The sequence below is a fragment of the Mugil cephalus genome, chromosome 22 (genome assembly GCF_022458985.1).
Source record: "Mugil cephalus isolate CIBA_MC_2020 chromosome 22, CIBA_Mcephalus_1.1, whole genome shotgun sequence".
Classification (NCBI taxonomy): Eukaryota; Metazoa; Chordata; class Actinopteri; order Mugiliformes; family Mugilidae; genus Mugil; species Mugil cephalus.
In genome coordinates, this window is record NC_061791.1 from 16272546 (window position 1) to 16295200 (window position 22655).

Genomic DNA, 22655 nt, shown 5'->3' on the forward strand with positions numbered 1-22655 from the left:
ATTCATCACACTGGCCAGATTGGACCCTCTGGTGGGCTGCTTTTGGCCCCCGGGCCTTATGTTTGACACCCCTGCTGTAGAGGTTGTGAAAATTGACTTGAGCTTTGCCTCCACCTTTCATGGGGAGTTGGGACTCACCATTTGTGGTACTTGCAGTTGAGGAAGCCGTTGAATATGTCGCTGAGGGAGCCGATATGGTGGAGGTTGTCCAGGATGACCACAGTGGGGAGCTCTGTCTCCGTCTCCTCCATGTTACATTGCTCTGCCAGGTTGGATAGGTACTGCCGCAGGTCCTGAGTAACAAAAATCACACACAAAGCAAAACAAAGCATTGAAGATTTGGGAGGTCTGAACACAGTCTTGATGCCAAATTTTAAGCATGAAAAGTTTCAAATTAAGTTTGATAAAGTGATGTGATTTTACTTAGAATAAACAGAATATGTCATTACTGCTTGTAATTCTGTCTGCACCACTACTGTTTTTTCCTCTCTTCACACTTCTACACTTGAGAACTACAAATGGGTAAAATTACAGTCTTTGATCGTTATCAAAAACAACTATTGGGGATCCATGTCACATTTAAGGGGCCCATTATTTAAATGGTGGCACATTTTACGTTTGATCAAAAGGTGTCAGAATGTCGAGTCGGTGTCAGAATCAAAGGATTTTTTTTTCCAGAGCTGTAATTTTGGACCAGTAATCACATGGTAGAGGAGGCAGAAGAGTGGATTTTTGCATACACAGAGGGAGAAAATGACCAAAATGTGTGAAACAATGCATACATCTTTGAAGATCTGTTTGTACAGATTAGTTTCATTCACACAACAATATAAACAGGAAAGATCTGTCTTCTTCCTACCTTGCTTGAATTCTGGTCCACATTGAAGCTGGCCACATTGTGCTCATTCACCTTCTGCCCCGTCTGGGAAATGATGTACTCAGCCAGCTTGGCAGCCAGGTAGGATTTGCCTGTTCCGCTGGGTCCTGAGAGGATGATCCGACGATGCTCCATCAACAGGTTGAGGTACCTCTGGATGATGGGCTTCGGGATGAGCGTGTCGAACACAAGGCTGTCTATGCTGTTCTCCTTCATGCCTACAACGAGTAAGGAAGCGATATTAAGTTGTAAAACGACGTGTATTCATTTAAAGGTTCTCTTTTAGGCTTCTACATGTCCTGAAATAGTGTACATCCACCTGGCTGACCTACCTTTAAGGTTGACCTTGATGACGTTGTTGTCGCCTACCAGGTAGCCACAGGGAAGCAGCTCAGGCACTTCAGAGGCGTGGGAGCGAATCACTTCGCCCATCCTGTAGCAGACGATGCTGTCTGAGTTGAGGCCCAGGCTGGTGAGAGGATCCACCCGAAACACATACTCCTGCAGACAGGGAGACAGGACAGTGGGAAATGAACAAATACACTACTGACTTTAAAGACAGATAGCCCTCCAAGACTATGTGGACATCAGAGAAAAACTGATGGCACGTAAGGCATTAGAGATCAAACCATGGCAAGATTGGCCAGTAAATTTTATTTTGCACCAAAACAAATAATTCTATATCTCTGTATCATATGTTTTTGAGATACTTTCACAATAAGTACCAGAAAAAACTCTGATAGTGCGGGTAGTTGAGTCTGACTTATTGTGGAACAAGCTAGCAGAGGAAATGCTATGTTGTTAATAAAGGAGCTTACAAGCAGTAGGAAACTTTCATATTTGCTCAAGTTATTCTCACAGCAATGTAACACGGTGGTTCATAGTCAACTCATGCCAAGAAGGTTCTGGGTTTAACCTGCCTGCTGGCTAGGCCTATCTGTATAGAGGGTACTCAAGCGTATTTTGCTGGAAAGGAGAATAGGCATAGGGTATTATGTTCGTATGGGAGGGAGAAAAGGCCATACTGGCGAGGATCAGGCACAGCGCGGGGCAGCTAAGAGTAGGCAGAGCCAGGGAGCTGAGGGCAGCTGATTATTGCAGGACTGATAATTAGCACCCGACTGCGACCGGAGCTGCTGTTGTGGTTGGGAGTAGAGAAGGTGGTGTATTTTATCGAGCTGTCCTATGGGAAGACAGAGTTGAGGAGGCTTATGAGCACAAGAGATATGCTAGATATGCAGAGATGGCAGCAGAAACTGAACAGTGAGGGTGGAGCGCCTGTGTGCGACTGGTGGAGGTGGGTTGCTGTGGATTCGTGGCAAAATCCACTACTGCTCTCCTGTGAGAGTTGGGCATTCGCAGGAGAGAACAGAGGGTGTCAGTAAACAACATGTCCCTGGCTGTGACGTGAAGTGGAGTGTTGGCTGAAATGTAGTCGCATATCCCATTACTTCTTACCGACTACTTACTTACTCACTTCTTACTGTCAGGGAGGTTGAACTGCTGGCATTTCCCCCTCACACTCTACTGGGGGATGGCATTACGTGGGCCTATTACTGTTGGCTAGGCTAGTTAGCTGGTGTTTTCTTGTTGGTTGCTAGTTGTAGCTGACTGCTACGATGCTGGTCGGGTTTTCAGTTGGACTGGGTTGCTAAATGTGTTTTGCCTCAGATCTTGGCACAACGGATTGTAACACTGTATCCTGTGTAATAATGAATAGTAGTAGATGACTGGATTCTTTCTATGTGAACCAGTTTGTGGGTTATTTTGCTGTGGCTAGTGGACAAGGGTTCAACATACTATTTATGGCCACTCAGATAGTAATGTGTATATATGTGTGTGTGTGACAATGCGTTATACAGGATGTGTGCGGGTCATACTTCTTTGTTTTGAATGATTGTGAAGCACTGAGGTTCCATGGACCAGTCTGTTAATAATCAACAAGGCACCACAAGCAATTAGCAATGTTTGATTTTCGTTATAATAGTAACACTCGCTTTTCCTGCCTTGACAAATCAAATGGCCAGTACTGGAAAACCTGGCTTGTTATGAACCCAAGTGACCAGTGAGCTGTAAAATACGGTACTTACTTTGAAGAGGCGTCGGATGACCCCATCCAGCACGTCCCATTTGGTTTTCCCACTCACACCAATAGACCCAACCAGGTACTCCTGGACTTGTGCACCCTGAAGAATTGTTGCGTTAGTTAAAACAGCAGTCGCAACAAATAAAGAGTGCAGTGTTTTTAGCTGGAGGAATGGTCATTAACAAACCTTGGTGACATTTGGCCCACTGCTGATGGCGACCACTATTCGCACACTCCGGCCTTCTTTGCGCAGGTTGCCCTCGTAGCCGTCATCGAGCAGAATGTCTGGAAACGGAACTTAATGTTAGATAAAAAGCAACCAACTTTAATCTACCAGAAACTTAGCTGATAATAAACAAACGCTGGCTCTGCCCGCTGGCAAATTATAGTTGGAAATGGACCAACTCCAAAGTAAAATATAGCTAATGGGGTTCTTTCATGTGATAATTACTTTTACATTTAATCAATGTTCGAATACACAGCGACTTCTAGTGAGCGTGCAGAATGATAATATGGGGACGGAAATTAAACAGAGCACAGTCTAAAGAAGGGAGGCAAAGATCTTGTGGAGACTGAAGAATAAATGGACATTAAAAATCATGCTATAGCAAGAAGTTCATTTGGGGCAGTCGGAGTTGAGGAGATGATGGTGGTGGGTTACCTGCTATTGTGACACCAGAATGAAATTGCATATTTTAATGGCTGAGCAGAAATCAGACCTCCTATTCATAGTGTAGCCTGACATCATCAGCAGACTTTTACTGAAACTTTTTACCTGGTCACCACATCGCAGATGTGGTCCCCTCTTTCTAAAGTTATACTATTTGGATGACATCTTTACTTGCTGGGCTGAGAATTTCAGCTTTTCCATATGTATGTTTGTTGAAATGGCATTAAAATTTACATTTTTTTGTTCACTTGAAAATATCATCTCTGAGGTTTCTTATCTAAACCCAACTGGCTGATTTGCCAGAAGACCCTCAGTGTTGTCATCCACAGATCTAAGTTTTCTGCAAGCAGGGAGACGGCCAGCAGCCTGTGAAAGCATCCATCTGTTACCCAAAGTGGCCACATCCTTAATTTTTCCACATGGGAATTATATTAAATTTGCACAGTTGCATCAAGGTGAAATCATATTTAGTCCAGCTGTAAAGTTGCACATTTGAACCATCTTTGCTTTTATTAGTTACACTCATGGGGAACTCCAGTTTTTAACACTCCTGCTTTGTTTTCTACTTGATGCTTTATTGTGTTTTGGTGCACACTATGCACCTGTGTGCCACCTTCAACCTCTGACAATAAGGTCATGCCGCATCATCTCACCACAGCTCCTCCTCTCAAGTCTCTCTTCGTTTCTTTTTCCAAGATTCCATTTTGGAGAGAGGAACTGGGTACTTTGTATTCAGCTGGCTTTCCCTTAGCTGAGGGCTCTGTGTTGGGGTGATAACGACCCGTTGGCCCACGCGTCACTGCTCTTGGCACATCCCACCATCAATTAATGAGGGCCCAAGTCCTCTGAGAGAGCTGTGCCTTCCATGTTAATCACAAGACAAGTGAGGGGGACAAACCCTTCTACTTCTCAAGTGGACCAGGCCTCTGGAGATTTCCAGCATGTTCATGTGTGCACATTTGCGTTTATGTAACAGGGTCCTGCTCCTAAGCATGTCAGTAGGGAGGACAGCTATGTCATCATGTCATGCAACTCCTCCGGATCATTTCTCTCCATAAACACAGTTCTCTCACATTTACAGAGGCGAGAACATAGAGAGCTAATCCAACACTTCTGCCCTAAGATTAACAACACATGTATTAAATACACATTCTGTACAGTGAAAGCCTTTTTGGTTTATAAAGACATCAAGCCCACTTTTTTCTCTTCCACCTCTCCCACACTGCGTGCTCTCACTGCTCAGAGCCGCTGTAATGCTAATATGCACAGACACGGCAGATCGACAAGCGGCAGACTCACTGAACTGACCTGACATGATGGTGTCAGTGATGTTGAGGTTATTGAGCGACAGCCCCAAGGACTGACGTGAGGATGACGAGGAGGTGCTGGAGGTCTCGGAGGGTGGCCGGGCTGTCTTGACGGGCGTGGCCGTCGGCGTGGCGTTACCGCTGGACTTGAGACGATCGTTTTCAGCTTTCAGCACCTCAATCTCGTTCTGTGCGTCGAGAAAATAATGAAGATGAGAAAAAATCGGTTACAGACTCCACTCAAAGAGCAATGAGCTGCTCCATCACACGGCCTATTTTCCAGCGTTCAGGCTGGCCACTGTTTGTCTTTGGGATCAGTTGGATTTAAAGGCTGTAGGCAGCTTTTTGATCTTCAAGGCTATCTTTGTACTGATGTTTAAGTATCACATAGGGAGTCTTACATGATTCCCATATCTGAGGGGAGACTATAGACTTCTAGAGACGAGGCAATCCACATCTACAAAGATCCACTTAACTGAGACATCCACGGTGATACGGGATATTCTTTGAACATGTGCTTCTTTTGAAATGACACAGCATCATTGAACATTATGCTCTGAAATGATGGCGGCCTTTTCTGCAACGCTGCATCAACAGTGCTGAGAGAAACGAATCACCAAATTGAGCTATTTGCATCAAGAAACAACTTTGCATCTTTTTATTCAGTTACGCGAACAGTTAAAATGGTTCTACCCTTTGTACATAGTGTTTGCTTTCACAACATATGCTAATCTGATGATGGATCCGTACAGACCAGGTTATTTAAAAAAGATGTGAGTGACTCTATTGTTAAGTACCCAGCTGAAAAATATATATGTGTTAACATGTGACATTTTAAATGTGTTCTGCATGCAAATGACCACTGACATAATTTGGGGCACAGAATATTGTAACAGCTGCTGTATCTAATGGAGAACTATACTGCTTGATCAGAACCATGGACAGCGCTATTTCTTACATGTGCTCCTCAACATGAAATGATTCACATTTTGGCACAAGCTGTAAAGTCTCACTGACTGAAAGCATGCAAGCAATAAGTTATGATGTATTTATATATTTGTTTTAGGTGGACATTAAATAAAGATAAGTAACTTCACTCCATAAATCCATAATAATTAGCTTCTACCTACACATTCTACTCTTATTCAGTAATTTAATTTGTGAATTTTTATTTAGGGGTACAGTTTTGACTACTTAAATAGTCAATAACTACAAAGACAGAATGTTCCCAAAGAAATTCAGATTTAGTGAGGCAAAATGACACATGCATATTCACACTGCAGTATGAATGTGATCACACGTGGCCCACAGGACCTTGAGATGTGGCCTGAGTGATCCAACCTCAAATGCATTCTCAGTGCGCGTTGGGTGTGTTGACATTTGAACTTTGAGACAGCCATTTGCAACTGAATTACCCAGGATGGATGAAAGGGTCTGTCTCAGCGTGTTTTGTAATGACTGGGACACTAGTTAGCAAGGAATGTTCTTTTTATTTTCTATTCTTGTTCTCAGACTTAATGCATTAGTTTCATTCTGAGACATTTTCGAATATGCAAATTTTTTCTTTTTCTTTGCAGAGAGATGGGAAGTTATAGTAATGGGGCTTTCCGTTGCAGGCAGAGCGGTGTAAGTCCTGTAGAACATGCTGGCATAGTATGAATGTTTCTCCACTGCGCCTGCAGCAAGGCAAATTTGTTCACCGTGATGAAGATGTGTTAAAATTGCGCTAGTTGCAAGCCAGAGCAAGAGCTTGTTGCCTGCAGCAATGTTCAGCTGAACACATTGGAATGAATGGTTTCCATCGGGAGGGGCATACCAAAGCTCTGGCATGACTGAAAGTAATCAGTAAATAGTAAAATGAGGCCAGAATGTATTTTGAAAGTACGAAGACATCTCTCCAACCACAACCACATTCAGGTAGATGCTGTGACACTACTAAGAGCTGAAAGCAGACAAAACCTTCTCTGTAGTCGCTACAGACTGACTTATATGGACAGGACGGTGTCAGCAGCAGTGCACGGTGCAGACATCTCTTCTTGTAAGGCTGTGGGAAACTGCATGTCACAACAGCACAACTCAGCAGTATATGACAAAAGAGGACTGAAAGAAAGGACGTGGATGGAGCTGATAGCTAGTTAGCTTAGCAGAACAAAGTACAGAGTGTACCTCATTTGTTTGTTGTTTAATGTTGGGGTTTGAAAGTCAGTTTTCCCCTTTATATGGAACTAAGCTTTAATGTTATAGGTTTATCAGATTCCTGATACAAAAATTACTTTGTGTGTTTTTATTTGTTGGTGCCAAAACTGAACTGTGTTTAGAATAGACACAGGCTAACGTGCTAAGGTGTATTGAGCGGCTCTGTGGTAGCGGTTGGGTGTATTAGAGAGATGGTTAGTTTGCCTCTAGCCCTCTGTATGTCCTGCTGGTGCCCTGCCGGTGCCCTGCTGGTGCTCTGTCGCCCATACACAATTCCACTGAATGCATTGTTAACTTCCTAACTGGTGGCTGTTGTGCTCTGGTGCCTTGAGGGGGAAACACACCGCTTTAGCGCAAATAAATTGGACAGAAAGATTCTGCCTGTCTGAGCCTTTATAGGTAAAACCTAAAGCCAAAGCAAGTTCTGTTTCGACGAGATGCCTCTATCTCTTTTACATTTCCTCTACAACTGATGGCATTACAATGTACAATTAAAACCAATTCAATGTTTATTCTTGTGTTTTCATCGCCATCTGCCAAACCTCCCACCAAATGAGCAGCATACTGTCCAAGTGTGTCAAATATAAATAGACGCCCCGCAGGTCATCGTTCTGGTGGGCCCACCCTCACCTGCATGCGGTTCATGGCCTCTCGGATCTGGTCCAGGTGGTGAGCAGAGCTAAGCGCCTCCAGGCGGATATCCGTCAACTTGAGCTCCTTCTCCCTCAGCTCGTTCTTCAGCTGCAGGATGATTTCGGCCTCGGCCTCGGTGCACTCGCACAGCCTGCAACCGGGATCGCACACAGGGAGGAGGAGGGGGTCACCTTTGGGGTTATACTGAGCACACATACTTAAAGGAAACAGGAAAGCTGAAGTTTAGAGGGAAGCTGGAGTCAGTGGTGGAGACTGTTTAGGGAGGTATCACATAGTAGGTGAATGGGGAAGTGTAGCATTTGGTAAAGCAAACTGCTCCCATTGACATTACTCCAGGTTTAACAGCCAAACAATCTCGAAGGAAAAAAATAAAAAAAAACAACATTCCAGTTGCAGTTCCCACAATGCACAGCTGTTCACATTTTAAATGGTGGTATGTCGGAGTTGGTCACGGCTACGGAACATATTGATTTGAATTCTTAAAAGTTGCAAGAGCAATAAACCGAAATCCATACTGAAGACGTAGGATTTACAGCAGCTGATGTGTTGTGGTGTCATATTATTTCCATAACCAGCTGTCAAATATTTTAGAGAGATAACTTGAGCTGGAGACCGTGCTATGAAAGCTGAGTTAAAAACACAAGAAACGATCACACTCCGTGGACATTAGAGATTCAAAAACGTCCACATGCCCCTGAGAAAACCACGTCATCCGACTTAAACTCAAATGATCCCGCCAGCTGACCCAGCACAGCAGATGTGCATGCTCGTGAAGCGGCCACATGTTGACCCTCTTGCAGCCGGCTTGTTCTGGCACGGGGAACTGAAGAAAAAACTCCTCATCCGTTCTACCCTTCATTCAACCCACGCTGCTCTTCGCTTGAACCGGAGCCGGACACTTCGGAGGTCCAGGTTCAGTTTGTTTGCCACAGAGATCTATTCGCCTCTGACACGCCAGTCAGAGATTTCACAGCACTACGATGCAGAGGATAGTCACACCAACACAAACCACTGCACACACACTCCCGGGGAGCATGCCACACAGTGCCCGTTACCGAGATCTGTGCTTGTAGACCACGTGACCGTTTAGTTTTTTCTTTGTCGTCCAAATGGGAGAAGACTTGCTATCGCAAACGCAGTTGCTACACCAGGACCGTTAAAGAAAAGGATGAACACAGCATTTGGAGGAAAGAGGAAAAAAAGTAAAAGACATTTGTTGAGAGAAAACAAAAAGTCAGTTACTTTGAGAAGAAAACCGTGTATATGTCGTGTATCTCGTGTATGCTTGCGCGGACAGCTGTGTGAGAACTGACGCGTGTGCGCGCATATTTGTGGAGGCGACAACTCACTCTGTGGTGGAGGGCGAAGAGCGCAGCGTGGAAACGCTGCCTTGCCGGTTGTCGTGCTGCAGTTTGGGCGAGGACGGCAGGGAGTCGGTCATCTCCTCCATCTCGTCGTGGGCCGACTGGGATTTGGTTTTCTTCTTGCTGAAGGCTTGCTTGAAGGAGCTGCGCAACTGTAAAACACACAGAACGCAAACAGGGGAGAAGACGTCAGCGCGGACAACCTCCTCAGTCACACCGTGCCAGCTTTCAGACAGCCTTCCTCGGTGATATCACATGTTGTCAGATCAGGAAGTCACTCCGGGATGTTTCCAAGCAATGACCACTGTCTGGTTTAAGTATAGAGTTAAAACAATAAAATAAAGCAAGGCTGTAAGTACAGATGAGAATGAGATTAGGAACGATGGGTATCAGGCTTTCTAATGACCCTAAGGGATGATCAGGCAGTCGACATGAACGAGGAAGGAGGAAAAGGAGGAGAAACAGGGGGGGCAGGGGAAAGGGATGCTGGATCCATGCCGACGTATCCAGGAAAGGGAAAGAAGAAGCGGTTGCTCTGAGAGGGGAAGAAGGCGGAACGAACGGGGGGAAGGGAGCGGGGGAGGTGGAGATGGGGAACAACCACGGCACGCATACAGAAGACACTCTGGAAACCACTGACCTGAGCCGGGATGGAATCAGCCACCTGAAGACGCAGAGCACACCCAACGTTAAGCCACACAAACACACACCGCTGCTCACTTCACACCATCTAGAGGACACTCTAAAGCTCAATGGAGATGTGTCGCTAAGGAAATACTGTTACCGCTGCTGAATAGATGAGGACCTTAGATTATTACACGACTATGCACACCACAGTTAACATGGATGGTGAGAATAACAATGTAGGTGTGATTGGGATTTGGAACCTTACATAGCAGCATATCCAAAGATCTGTCCACTAATGGAAATTATTGCACCAGCTTTTGTTCAGGCAAGTTTCTGATGGGTTCCTGATTTAAACATCAAACTTTCCAATAGTGCTTGGAAATGAAGAAGCTATTCGTATGAGCGGTGAAATGTCTTCTCTAAACTCAATAAAACTATTTTTTTTTTTTTTTGGAGACATACCATGACCTGGATGACTGAGGACAGACGTACTTACATAGTAGCAAAGTTTACACTTAGCAAAGCACGGAGCGGCATGAACAACATGAGGAAGGACACAACCGTAATACATAGAAAACATTCACTCAGTGGAAGCAATAATAACAATTAACAGCACAACTAAGCAGATTAACAAGATGAAGAAGCTATTAGTTCAGAGGCTAAGGTAAGATAAGACGTATCCCACAGTTTAAGAGCACCACAAGCTTCCAAGATGATCAGACAGTTGTAACACCACCTTCCTGCCTCTGTTGGTGGGGAGGGGGGCACGATTGTGAGCCTCGTGTTTATTTATGCAAAAGTATAATGAACGATAGCACACGTAATGAGTGTGCAGTCCGGAACCGGCATGTCTAAATTCATGCTCGTGGTTCTATGAGGCTGCATAAAGTCACTTCAAATAGTATTACACACATGTCACAGCTAAAGATGGTGGGCTGTTATTAGATTTACACAAGAGAAAAGGTTCATCAGAACACGTAGGACGCATCAACTGGGGCTGATAAGAATGGAAAGTAAGATGGCATATTCTTTTGATGAGGGAAACATTTATTCTGATAATAGTAAGTGTTGACCAGGCTACCTAAAATGTGTTATGATTGAAGCATGGATGAAAAACACACTCAGTTATTACAGTTATTCTGTGTCCACATGTTGAATAACAAAGTTTCTACCTTCTTGATTTGAAATCTCCCAGTTAGAATCACCTTTTCTTACCTCCTCCTCACCAGCGTGACATCATTTACATATCTAACCTCAGTTTAAATCTGTCCTCCACCCCTGGTACGCTGAAGCTTTCAGCAAATTAATATTTAATTGGTGCTGAAATAAGGAACTGGTTGGCATTCATGGGATTTTTTGGCACCTCGCTTGACACGGCGGGATCGGGTGTCGCACTCATCGCTGAACTTTCGGGCTGTTAGTATTTATTTCGTGTCAAGGGCGGGCGTTTTGCACTGCAGCAGAGGCTGGATAGGCCGGCTCCGGCCCTGAAATCCGTGGCTCAGACGGAACTCCTAATAATGTCATCTGTCTGACTCAGGGGACTGCAGCAAATAACAGCTCTCAGTCAGGGACACTGAGCTGCTATTGTGCGGAGAAATCAGAGAGAAGGGCAGAGGAAAAGGGGAAGAGCTTTACGGAGTATTTTTAGAATAATTTTGTCTTGACTTTCCAAAAAGACAAATGTTGAAGTTGGATCTTAGTAGGTTTAGGGAGATTAAGACATATCCCCTGCAGTTCTGGACCTCCAAGCTTGACCACGTCGATGAAACACTACTAAGAGTACTGTGGAATTAAGAGCTCTTCTTTTAAGTACTTTGACAGCAAGTTTTGAAGGAGCTTCTCTTCTGGGCAGAATTTCCCACTTGACAAAGCGATTCAACAAGCACTCCTCTAACCTCTGGGCATCCGCTGAACTATTTTCAAACTGAACTAACATATCCATCACACTGGTGGCTACTGTGCTTCTCTGATTTTCATGCACACTAAATGATTTTTACGAGTGCATCTCTGCAAACAACTGCGGCATGGTTGACCTGCTGGCTTTCACCGTGTAGACGGCACCTCAGAAACTCGGCAGCCCAGCAACAGCGGCAGAATAGCCAGGCTGTGGCCAGGAAGAACTTTTAAGATTTCGCCACGCATCTATAATCAAATATATCTGGATTGGATATATGTGTAGGTACATGCTGACTCCATCACAGAGCAATTATTCAGAGGATGAGTCACTGAAATAAGCCCACAAACGCCCACAGAAATGATCATTTTGGTTTGCGGGTGCTGGAATACAATAAGCTGATAGATCCACATTTATCTTTTATTTATGCAAAGAAGATAGTTAATAATTTAATGTGAGCAAATAGATGAACTGGCTCTGCAGCCGCTGAATAATGCATATCCAATCCACCTCCAACAATGTCTGGATGTTTCAGTGTAGAAATATAAGGCTTCTCAAGCTGAATGAACGGACTGGACATGAAGACGCAATCTAAAGAGTATCCTTTTTTACTTACTGCCTCCTCAATATTTCTGAGATAGGTTGTTTTGGTACCATATGAAGACCAATCTGGAGTATCCTGATGAGATTTTTGCCCAGGTTTTGGACTTTGTGTGTTATTTCTGCGCCTTTGCTTTCTCCACCTACCCAGCTCTTCTTCTTCTTCTTCTTGTCTTCGGCGTCCTTGCCCAAGCTGCCCATGCTGGAGTGACTGGCTGCGCTGTTAATGCTGGACATGCTTTCTGAGGAGTGCTGCCGTCTGATACGCAGGTCTGGAAAAGAGGGGAAAACTTGTCTTAGCGAGCTAAAAACAAAGCGGAGTGGTGTACCGTGATTCGTTAGCATTGTCTAAATAGTTTTTTTTTTGGTCTCAACGAGCATCTCTGAGGAGGATGGACACTCGAAAAGGTAATTATTTAAAATCGATTATGTGTCTGATTCGGGTTGTTAACTTGACTCATTGTGACTCGCTGGAGGTGGCAAAGGAAGGCAAGTGTTGCATGTCGCAACTTTGTAAACTAGCTTCTAATAATAAATAATAAAACACGCCTTTAAGTTCCTAGACGGCAAATAAATGGAACTGATTTTTTTGATTTGCGCCATCTTGAGCTGGATTTTAGAGTAACAGAAACTCCAATCTGAAATCTGGGTCTGGATGAGAAAACGTTTGGGGAGACATCGGCGCCTGTCATTTGGCAACAACTGGAGGTGAGACTCTGACTGTCAGTTTTAATATCTGCCAACAGTAGTAAGCTTGCTGCTGCCTTAAGGGCTAGAGTGAACACGGCTGTGAAGTCCTTGTGAATTTGACCTCTTATTGTGAAAGTACTGATGAGATTTTTATTCTTAAGCGTTAAACAAGTTTGACGTTATTGGGAATAAGTATGCGAGCAATTTGCAAAGTTAAGACATAGCTAAGTTCCTCTGGGACCAATCAGGATAAAAATGCATCCAACTTTCAACATTTAGATATAGAAATCTGGTCCAAAGCCCCATACTGGTTTGTTTATTACCTTTGTGAAGGTGGTCAGGGCCATTGAGCGCCACCTGGATGGCCGTTTGTGCGTCCGTGTTCTGGGTCTTCAGCATCTCTATTGTCTCCCTCAACTCAGCCAACTCCGACTCCTGGAGTGAGCAGACGAGAGAGAAACACGAACTGTAATGTCTGTAGTCCAAATAAAACAGACGGGACAAGTCCTGACCGAGCTATTTTTACGAAGGATGACGCACATAAAACTGTTGGAAACCACACTTTTAGTTAAACCACCCCGAACAAATTCTTATATTTGGCACTGGTGGGTCTTTTTAGTGGAAGGGAATGAGAGGGAAAAAAGTCTGGGAGGGTATTGTGAAAAAGACAGGAGCCTTGCAGTAGATTTGTCCCAAAGCCAGTACCACCTGCTTTGAATGAGAATTAGAATAAAAAAAAATCAACTCTCCGTTGAACCAACACGATCAGATAGAGCAAGATAGAGGGAGTCTCCTATTCTGCCTTTCCCCAAATCCCACCGAGGGCTGCAGATAGGGTTTCCGCTTTAATTAAAAGTTAGGATGGCCTTGTTTGACAAAGGCATCCCACCAGATCCAAGCCTGCTTTAATTTACAGAGGATTAAAAAGCTGCCAGGGCTCATCAGCCTGTTGTGCGGGTGTGCGAACAGAGGGAAGCATTCAGAATTTACGTTAGGGTTACATCTTTTGAACATATTGCCGCGCTATTCAAACTCTTCTGAACCCTGCAGCCCAGGAGAAATAAAACGGAGCCAAGAGCTGAAGGAGGCTGGAGGAGTTTTGGAGAAAACACAACTTTTAAATGGGTTTTTCGGGCCTTAGGTTTCTGGAGTGTGCTGAAATCTTACATGGATACATTTATTCGCCTTTAAAGAAAAGAAAGTTTGCGGTTTAAGAAGTCAAACAACTCCGGCTAAAGTCATCGGTGTCTTTGGTGAAATGCTTAACTAGAAAAACCTCCTACAGGAAACCCTTCACTTGAACCAGGAGCTGAAAAGAATAAAAAGAATGTCCATTAATCCACAACCACTGACCTCCATGTGGTTACTTTCCACTGCGCTATTCCAGTGTCACACAGCCAGGCGGCTCTAATCATTTCTCCTCCCTGTAATCCATTCATTATGGAGTTCACATACAATATACTTCAAATACAGGACTAAGCTCTTGTACCTTTTGTTCGGCGGTCATGGTGAGGCTCTGCAGGCGGCAGGTCATGTTGCTCAGGCTCTTCTCAAAGGCTGCTACCAGGTGAGACTGCGGACACGGGGAGAAACACAACAAATGTCAAATGAATATGTAAATGACTATTACTATTTTATTCCCCCTGAGATGAATTTGGACAAAGCTCCGGCAGAGCAAAAGATAAACTGTCACTTGCCTATGACTAAATGAATGCTCACGGTGAATGTTTGGAAAAAGACAACAAACATCCGAGCCTATGCAGAGAACTAATGAGTTTGTCAGCTGGTCGGTGACGATAGCTTTGAAGAGACTCGTCGCTTGGCGGTCTGTTTGAACATTCATACGACGTCACTGTTGCGTCTCAATGCTGCGAATTAATCCTTGCGGTCAAAAACACGGTTCTGGACTAACGCCGCCATGCAGGCGCTGAGGAAAATATGCACGCACATCAGAGAGGGCTGCAGCTGAAGGACGGCAAATGTTCGCCGGCGTGACGCCATCTGCTCTACTGAACTTGTGCCTCGTGCGTGTGCGAGCCCGGGTGTGTTTGCGCATGTGTTTTTTTGGATGTTCATTGTTTTGTCATGATTGCATGTGTCTATGTAATTGTATGTGTGTGTGTGTGTGTGTGTGTGCTGCCAGCTCATCCTCCCATCCTAAGCTGGAGACCCTGAGACACCTGTCAAGCCTGGCATGTCACACAGGGGTGGGCAGCATGCCCAGACAGATCAGACAATCTCTGCTCTACACACACATGCACACACACAGTTGTATGATAATATTTTTTGTGGACTTATTTACTGAATTCAACAGCTTTTGCTACCAATCTAGCCAAATAACAACTCTGGTGAAAAAAAGAAAACTCCTCATCTCCCCGTCTCTGTGAGGACATTTGGACGATAAGCACTGTCTCTTCCACTCCTTGTCCCTGGCTGAATCACTGTGGGTCTTGACCTTTAGAAATGCCAACTGTTCCAACACATCTCTCTAACTCCACATCTCTTTCCAACTCCACCTGCGAGCTCCGACTCATCACCCCCTCAGCCCACCTGTCCGCCCCGAAGGAGGCGCAGATCGGACGCTAACGCTTCCCAGAGCTGAACCATCTGTCCTACTCCCGCTGGCTGAGCCCGGTGGCCACGCCTGGCTCCTGGTCTCCTGTTTTCCTGACCGGCATCCTGATCCCGGGGACTCGGGTAGAGGTTGAAAGTAGGCCAAACCAGAGAACTAGACGAGGAGTCCTCAGTGCCAGTGCTGCCGGCTGCCCCCGCCAAACAGGTAGGCAACATCTCAAGGCCGTTTGGTTTGTGTAACGTACAGTCACGACTTCAGTGGCCAGAGCCAGCACCTACTGCTGGGATACATCCCACACTACACTAGAGCAGGAATGGGAGGGGACAAAAGGAGGATGGGAAAGGGGATGATAATGAAGATCAAAATCAGGGAGGAGAAGGGGGATAACGGGGAGTATTAGGGAGGGCGGACCCCTTCACAGGCTGACAAGAAAAGGAGAAAAGGATCCGTTTTCCTGCCTTGGCCGACATTAAATGGGGTTTAAGAGTTCACACAGACACCTCTCCCCTCTCAATCTTCTTCCTCTTTCTTCCCATCCTTCACTGTGACACCCTGTACTCCTTCCCTCGCCTTTTCTGCTGAGCCTGGGAAGCAGTTCTCCCAGATGCTCCCAGTTTCTCCCAGTTCCTATTCCCCGAATCATGGAAGGTGGTGGTTGGGGTGGACAGTGGGCATGTAGGCCTTCACAGCAGAAACTATAATTGGCATTGAAAGTCAGGTTTAGGCAACAAATGCACTTTTTTACACAGCCTGCAAAATGCTACTGCTGCGGCCACTACTGTGCTCAACACATCTGAAAGCAGAGAAAAGAACTGGTCAAAGTCTGAATGGATGAGAGGGTTTTATGTAGCAATTTTTATGTAGCTCATCCATTTGAAAAAATGTACAATCAAAGAACATTATTAGTGTCTTGCCATATGTGCTGTTGATACTGACTGGACCTCCACACAGGGACAGTGAGCATAAACACAGCATCGCAAAAGGCTACCAGTGTCATTCCTTCTTGTGCCAAGGCATATGTGCTCTACTACTCCTACTCTAGTAGGATTTGTGAAAAAACAACAACATAAACATCTCTGACTGTGCTGTTTGGAACTGTATCACACCGTACCTACATGACAGTGTGGTGGGATGCTGGTGCTGTAAGCTCGTCTTATCCTCCCAGTAGGGAGCATGACTCCATGCAGATATCAGCCACAGGAACGCTCAAATACCCTCCACCCGCAGTCCAAAACTCGCTGCAGTGTTTATAAGACACGCCAGAGACGGCACTTTATCGTCTCTAATCCTGCCCTCACTCTCACGTGTAGAGATATATGTACGTGCACACCTACATTTAAGCAGATGATTTGAGGTTTCAATTCAAGGAAGGTAGTGTCCCTAAACACTAATACTCAGGATGTGCTAATGCATACAAATTCTCGCTCAGACACAGTGACACACAGTCAAACTCTGATGTGCAAATATAAAAAAATAAATAAATAAGAAGAATTGGTATTTTCAAAATGTCAGTTCACACACAGAGTTCAGTTATTAAAGTCACTTTGAAACTGTCTGACATCCCGCTTCAAAATGTCTACCATTTATTTATTTAATTGGTATGTATGAAGGTGTAACCCTAACCCTAAAGTAAATTGTATTCCCCATTTGGACGTGACTTTGTTAAGATGCAGTTTAACAAAGGACATCAATAAATTCTTAATGATGATAATGGTAGGTGGTATATGTTAAGGCTGCAGAATAAAGATTTCCCCTTCAGTGATAGAATGCATTTTTCCCATTTAAACCAATGTCATTTCAAAAAGAGGCAGCAAACTAAATGTGCAATGATTGAGGTCATATGATCTCGATCTCATCACTCTTCCTATGCCACTGCACAAATAGGAATTATCTTTTTTTTTCTGGGTTTCTCTAGGCATGGAAATGGTATTTGGATGTTAAATAAAGAATTATGAGGTATGTCAATACCCTTGGCCACAGCGCTTTCCTTGAAAATGACCAATATTAAGAACATATTTGCTGTGGCACGGTCGTGTTAAATCGAGTTCACTCCGTAGTCATGATTTTGATTAACTGTGTGTTTGTTTTGGGTTGTAAATATATCTGAATTAGCAAAACTAACACCCTGTCAAAGAGATTAAGAGGAGCAGAAGTAATACAGAGTATTTTTTTTCAGCTGTGAAGGGGATCGGTTTTCATGCCTTGGCATTAAATCAGGTTTAAGAGTTCGCACAGACAGCCATACTCCTCTCTCAATTTCCCTCCTCTTTCTGCTCATCCTTCACTGAGTCACTCTGACCTTGTTGCCACCCACTCACCCACCTCCGACAATGACGTTCATAAATGCAACGCTAACCCAGTCATTGAAAACAAACCTGGGGAAAACTTTCCAACTCCATACTGTGAGGCTTTATTAACAGGCTTTAGCATACTTTAAAACCACACTTAACTGTGAAGAGGTTTTTTAAGGTTTATAAGAAGAGTTTTTTTGTGCAGACAAAATGTAGTTGCACTTCAGTCACGTAAGTGGCAGCTTAAAAGAACTGATGGTACAGACAATGTCTCTGTTGTCATTTATAGACTTAAAATCTGTGACAGTGGCTCGTATATTTCAGGGAATCATTCTTTAAGGGCTCTAAAGTTGTTAGGGAAACACAGGTTATTGAAAACTGCTTTGTTTGTCAGTCATGCCTGGTACAATATCACATTAACAATGAAAAAATTAGAATGCACTTAGGGCCTTAATAGTACTGCTGCTGTGAATCAAAAAAGATATTTAATCGCGATTAATCGTGTGACTTTCATAGTTATCATGTGTTTAATCGCAAATAACTCACTTTTTTGTACCAATTCTAAATTCATCTTTAACACTCGTATCAACAGGGTTTAACAAAGACACAGCAAGCTTAGCAAATATATTGCATCAAACTATCCAGCAGGGCCTGTCTTAATCAAAGGGCAGGAAACCTCTCTGTGTCAGCCTTGTGCTTCGCTAGCAAGGGGTATTTGAGACTCGATGTAGCCCACTGGTAACTCAGCTCACATTGACAGTAAATGTAGATAACTTTGTTCTTGTCTAAAGAACCACCTGGCAGGGCTTTAAGTTGAACTTGATGTTCAATGGACCTGTTTCTTTACCCACCCCTGCTCAGGGAGTTAGGTTTCTCCTCACCATCTACTCTGTTACAGCACCATAGCTTGCAGATTTGTCTGAAAAGGACTGCATTTCACAGGACAAATCTTACCTTCCTATACAGCACATAGTTAATCATTTTTGATCACTTCTTTAGTTTTGTCACTCAGCACAGCTGATATTTAGCAGTCAATAGAAAACATTTAGCGAGTTAGCAGTAAATGCATCGAGGGATATTAACAGCAGCATTAAACCTGATTATGTCTAATATAATATTTGATATGTGATCCTATCGGGTATACCGTGAAGATGTTTGAATGTAAATCTAGTAAATTAATGAGAAATCAAGAGCTTCTGCCTAAAGTGTCCATTTTTCACAATTATTCAACAATCACACAGGGAAGACCAGAAGCTTGAAGACAGGAAAGGCAGTCAAATGCTTGGGGCTTCAGGTCAGTAGAGTTCCCCCAGAGGACAGACAAACTATGAACTACAGCAGTGGCAATGAGCTATGTTTGAATTGACAGTAGGAGACCTCCCTAAGGGCGTCCGCCCCCCTCCTGACACAACTCTGCCCATACAACCCCTTTATATGTCTTAGGCATGGCTCTTTAAAATATTTAAATAAGACAAGGGCGCTCAATTTAAAATTAAAAGAGAAAAAAGTAGAAGAAAACGATTAATTAATTGATTAATTAATTAATATTAACACTGAATATTATCATTGTAGCCTTAACAGATGGGGAGAGACATTTTAATAAAATAACTTAGCATCACATTATATCCTTTCTTTCATGGTTAACATCAGTTAACTCAGCTAGCAGACTAGCACATAGACTCAATGACTGAAATATAAAGCAGCCAGAGGAACTTTTGAATATGTATGAATTGTTCCACTGATGATCTCAAAACCCTAAGACAAAGGAAGGAAAAGTTGCTTTAGAGTATGTGCTGCTGGTCTACTCCTTAGAGTATTAAAACATAAACAAAGTTGTTCTACTGCCTCTGTAAAGTCATGTCTTCCTCTTGCATTCGTCAAGTTTTAGCTCTGCACAACTTTGTGATCAAAGCGTCGGACTGAAGAGGAGACCCCCTCTGCCTCCATGCTTGATCAGGCACTTGGCACCGGTGGTGCTGGGGAGCTGAGCCCAGTCAGATGCTGGAGTTTGTCGATCTATCTATCTGCGTCTCAGCACAAAGACTTTGTCTGGGGGTAGGAGGTCTCTGTATCTCACTCAGTTTCACCCACGCATGACTCACTCGAGTCTAGATTCACTTATCCTCATCTCCCTGTTTTCTCTCCTCAGCCGTCTATCTCAATTTTGTTCTCTCCGCTTGGACAAATTTGGGAGAGGCTCCTGCTTCTGGATGAAGCCCCCCACCGGCTGAGACAAAAGCAAAGAGACAATGAACGCACGGGTACACACGAGAAAGCACGGGACAAGAAAACAAAAACACACACAGAAACCGAATCAAACAACCAAAAACCTAAGCGCAAGCATGGTGGCTTCAAGCACAAAGAAAAGGAATTAGCGGGCATCTTGAAGATTTCCTTCCAGAGCTTCGATAGGCATAAAAGCTCCCTGACAGCAGGTTATTACGCAAATGAGGCGGCTGTTTTGACGGCGTCTTTTTGAAGTGAACGAACTCACGTTGGCAGACAGCTGAGACGTCAGGGTCGCCACCTTCTCCTGGGAGGCGTCCAGCTCCCGACGCAGCTTTCTGATTTGCTGGTTGTGGGGGAGAGGAAAGAGCAGAGCTCATGTAAATGTTTGGTTAATGCACCTGAAAAAAGAAAAACTGAGATGTTGAACACCCATGCTGACAACTCTGAATTAAAAAGAAATAATAATTATAACAACTGTGCAGTTACATGGTAAACTGTGTAAAAAGACACTGGAGTGAAGTGCGAACATAAAGTGTTGGGGATTACCGTGGAATTTTGGACCGTTTGGCCCTTGATTGAAAAGAAAAGAGTCAAAATTAACACTATGTTGCATGCCTCCATCAAACAGCATGTACTAGATGTGGCTGTAGAGACAGAGGTTATCAACAAGCCACAGCACGGGTTTTCTCACGGTTAAGACTTTAGCAGCAAAGCAAAGTGGTATACTGCAGGCACGTATTCCTGACCGGGTCAAACAGTATTAGCAAATACCTGATATTGTAGTATGATGAGTCACAGAAAAGGAGGAGTCTTGTGCTTATTTATAGAAGTAGAAGATATTTTCTTCTGTGGGGATATGATGTGTTTTGAGCTTTTTCTTTCTTATTGGTTTCCTGTTTCATTTTGAACCTGGTGAGTCTTGTTTGCTGTTGCATTCTCTCTGTTTCACCCTTTCAGTTATCGCACGTTTGTTACTTGTGGTTTCACCTGACCAAGCTCAGTTCAGTCCAGAAGGGCTGATTGCAAACAGTCTGGTTTTTCATTTCAGTTTTCTCTTGGTGTTTGTATTTTCTCGGATTGGCCCACTCTTTTGTTGCTCTCTGTTTGAATCTATCCTGCTCCATCTTTGCAGCGCCTTTGTTACGCTGCATTTTTTGTGTTACCTTCCTGCAACATGTTACAAATCCAAGTCAGGTTGATAAAACATTAGCTTCTACACCGAGGCTGTCAACTGAAGTAGCCCCCTCTGGTTTCCAGCATGCTTCATTCATAGTTTATGATTCCTTTGGTTTGCTGTCACCCACCCTTTGTGTCTTTAAATTGCACGCAGACCTTGCTGAAGAGATGGCTACGGCTGGATTTAGCAACACTTTAGCAACCTACTGGGCTGGAATGTGAAATCAGTTCTCAGGCCACAATGCATCAGTTCGCTACAAGACAACTGGATTTATACCTGCTGAACAGAACTGGTGCACAAATAAGGACCTGGCCGACACCGCGGTTGGCTGAAAAGCCACTGCGCAGTCACCGCATTCCTTCATTTTTAGTTTGATCTGTTTCAAAGTGGCAAACGCTACCTATCTGGCAGGGTTAAAACAAACACCACGATGTATGTGCCATTACTGTTTGACCCAAACATGAGCTTAAACACTAACTAAACAAGAACAGAGAAAAGGAAAGAAACTGCAAAATCAAAGAAGAACCAGTGATAAAATGAGCAGGAATGTTAAAAAACCCCACACAAACAGAACCAAAGGCAACAGCATGCATTATTGAACAGTGTGAGTTTTTGTAATGGGCAAAAAGTATAAACTACGTGGAACAGTAATGGTGTGCAGTTATTAATTTGGCAGGGTTATAAAAAGCAATAAAACACAGAGTTAACCTGTTCACTGTAAAAACTGAATGCTGGTTTGGGATAAAAAATACTTTGCAATATCACTGTTTGAGCTTTGATTGACACAGACCGACTGCCTCTGACTACAGATGCTGTGCAACAGAAAGACACACAACTGTAAAAACATTCGGAGACATTAAAAAAAAAAAAAAAAAAAAAAAAAAAAAAAAAAACAGCCAGGAAGCACCCAAAGAAGAGGAGGACATGCATGTGACATGTGGGACCAAATCCAACACGAGCAAGGCACTTGACCCCAGCCCCACCCCCAACCTGCAGAGGTCCTCAGCGGCTGGACTGAGCCACCACCAGGCCTGACTCTGTGACGTGAGGAAGCAAACATGCAGACAGACAGATGGACACAGAGTTCCCCATCCTTACCTCTGAGTGTGCTTTTTCCTCGGTCTGTAAAAAAAAAAAGAAGAAAATGTAGCTGAGAAACTTTTGACTACAGGCTCTGAAAATGGTTAGAATACATGTAGAGCATATAAAGTAAGATGAAAAGAGTTCATCCAATCTGAGTTAAAAGAGCTTAAAAAAATCACTGATGATGAAGTGGATTAATTCAGACGAAACGAAAGAAACGGAGTATGACAGACAAATAGACTTATTTTGATCTGAGGGTAAACTTTGGAAACTGTCTTCTCCCTCATTCATCCCCTTGTAATTTGTGAATGCAGCCGGACAGAAGCAGAAGC

The 22655-nt window shown here is 43.8% G+C and overlaps 1 protein-coding gene across 15 annotated transcripts in view; it reads right to left on the reverse strand.

Annotated features, from left to right (window-relative positions):
- Positions 1-22655, reverse strand: part of nav3 (neuron navigator 3) — a 407174-nt gene that overhangs the window by 7511 nt on the left and 377008 nt on the right. For 12 of the 15 annotated variants that reach the window (XR_007111316.1, XM_047575822.1, XM_047575819.1 and 9 more), the window contains 15 exons: positions 22339-22362; positions 20610-20633; positions 20329-20406; positions 14458-14541; positions 13292-13403; positions 12426-12550; positions 9795-9818; positions 9140-9306; positions 7767-7920; positions 4942-5128; positions 3151-3248; positions 2968-3063; positions 1210-1378; positions 860-1095; positions 139-293 (listed from right to left, as the gene is read on the reverse strand). Coding sequence is in view for 14 of the 15 variants with exons in the window: in XM_047575822.1 (XP_047431778.1) it covers positions 139-293; positions 860-1095; positions 1210-1378; positions 2968-3063; positions 3151-3248; positions 4942-5128; positions 7767-7920; positions 9140-9306; positions 9795-9818; positions 12426-12550; positions 13292-13403; positions 14458-14541; positions 20329-20406; positions 20610-20633; positions 22339-22362 (1733 nt within the window). In the remaining variant the exon portion in view is untranslated. The remainder of the gene's footprint in view (positions 1-138; positions 294-859; positions 1096-1209; positions 1379-2967; positions 3064-3150; positions 3249-4941; positions 5129-7766; positions 7921-9139; positions 9307-9794; positions 9819-12425; positions 12551-13291; positions 13404-14457; positions 14542-20328; positions 20407-20609; positions 20634-22338; positions 22363-22655) is intronic. The other 3 variants (XM_047575813.1, XM_047575812.1, XM_047575816.1) reach the window with 3 other exon arrangements.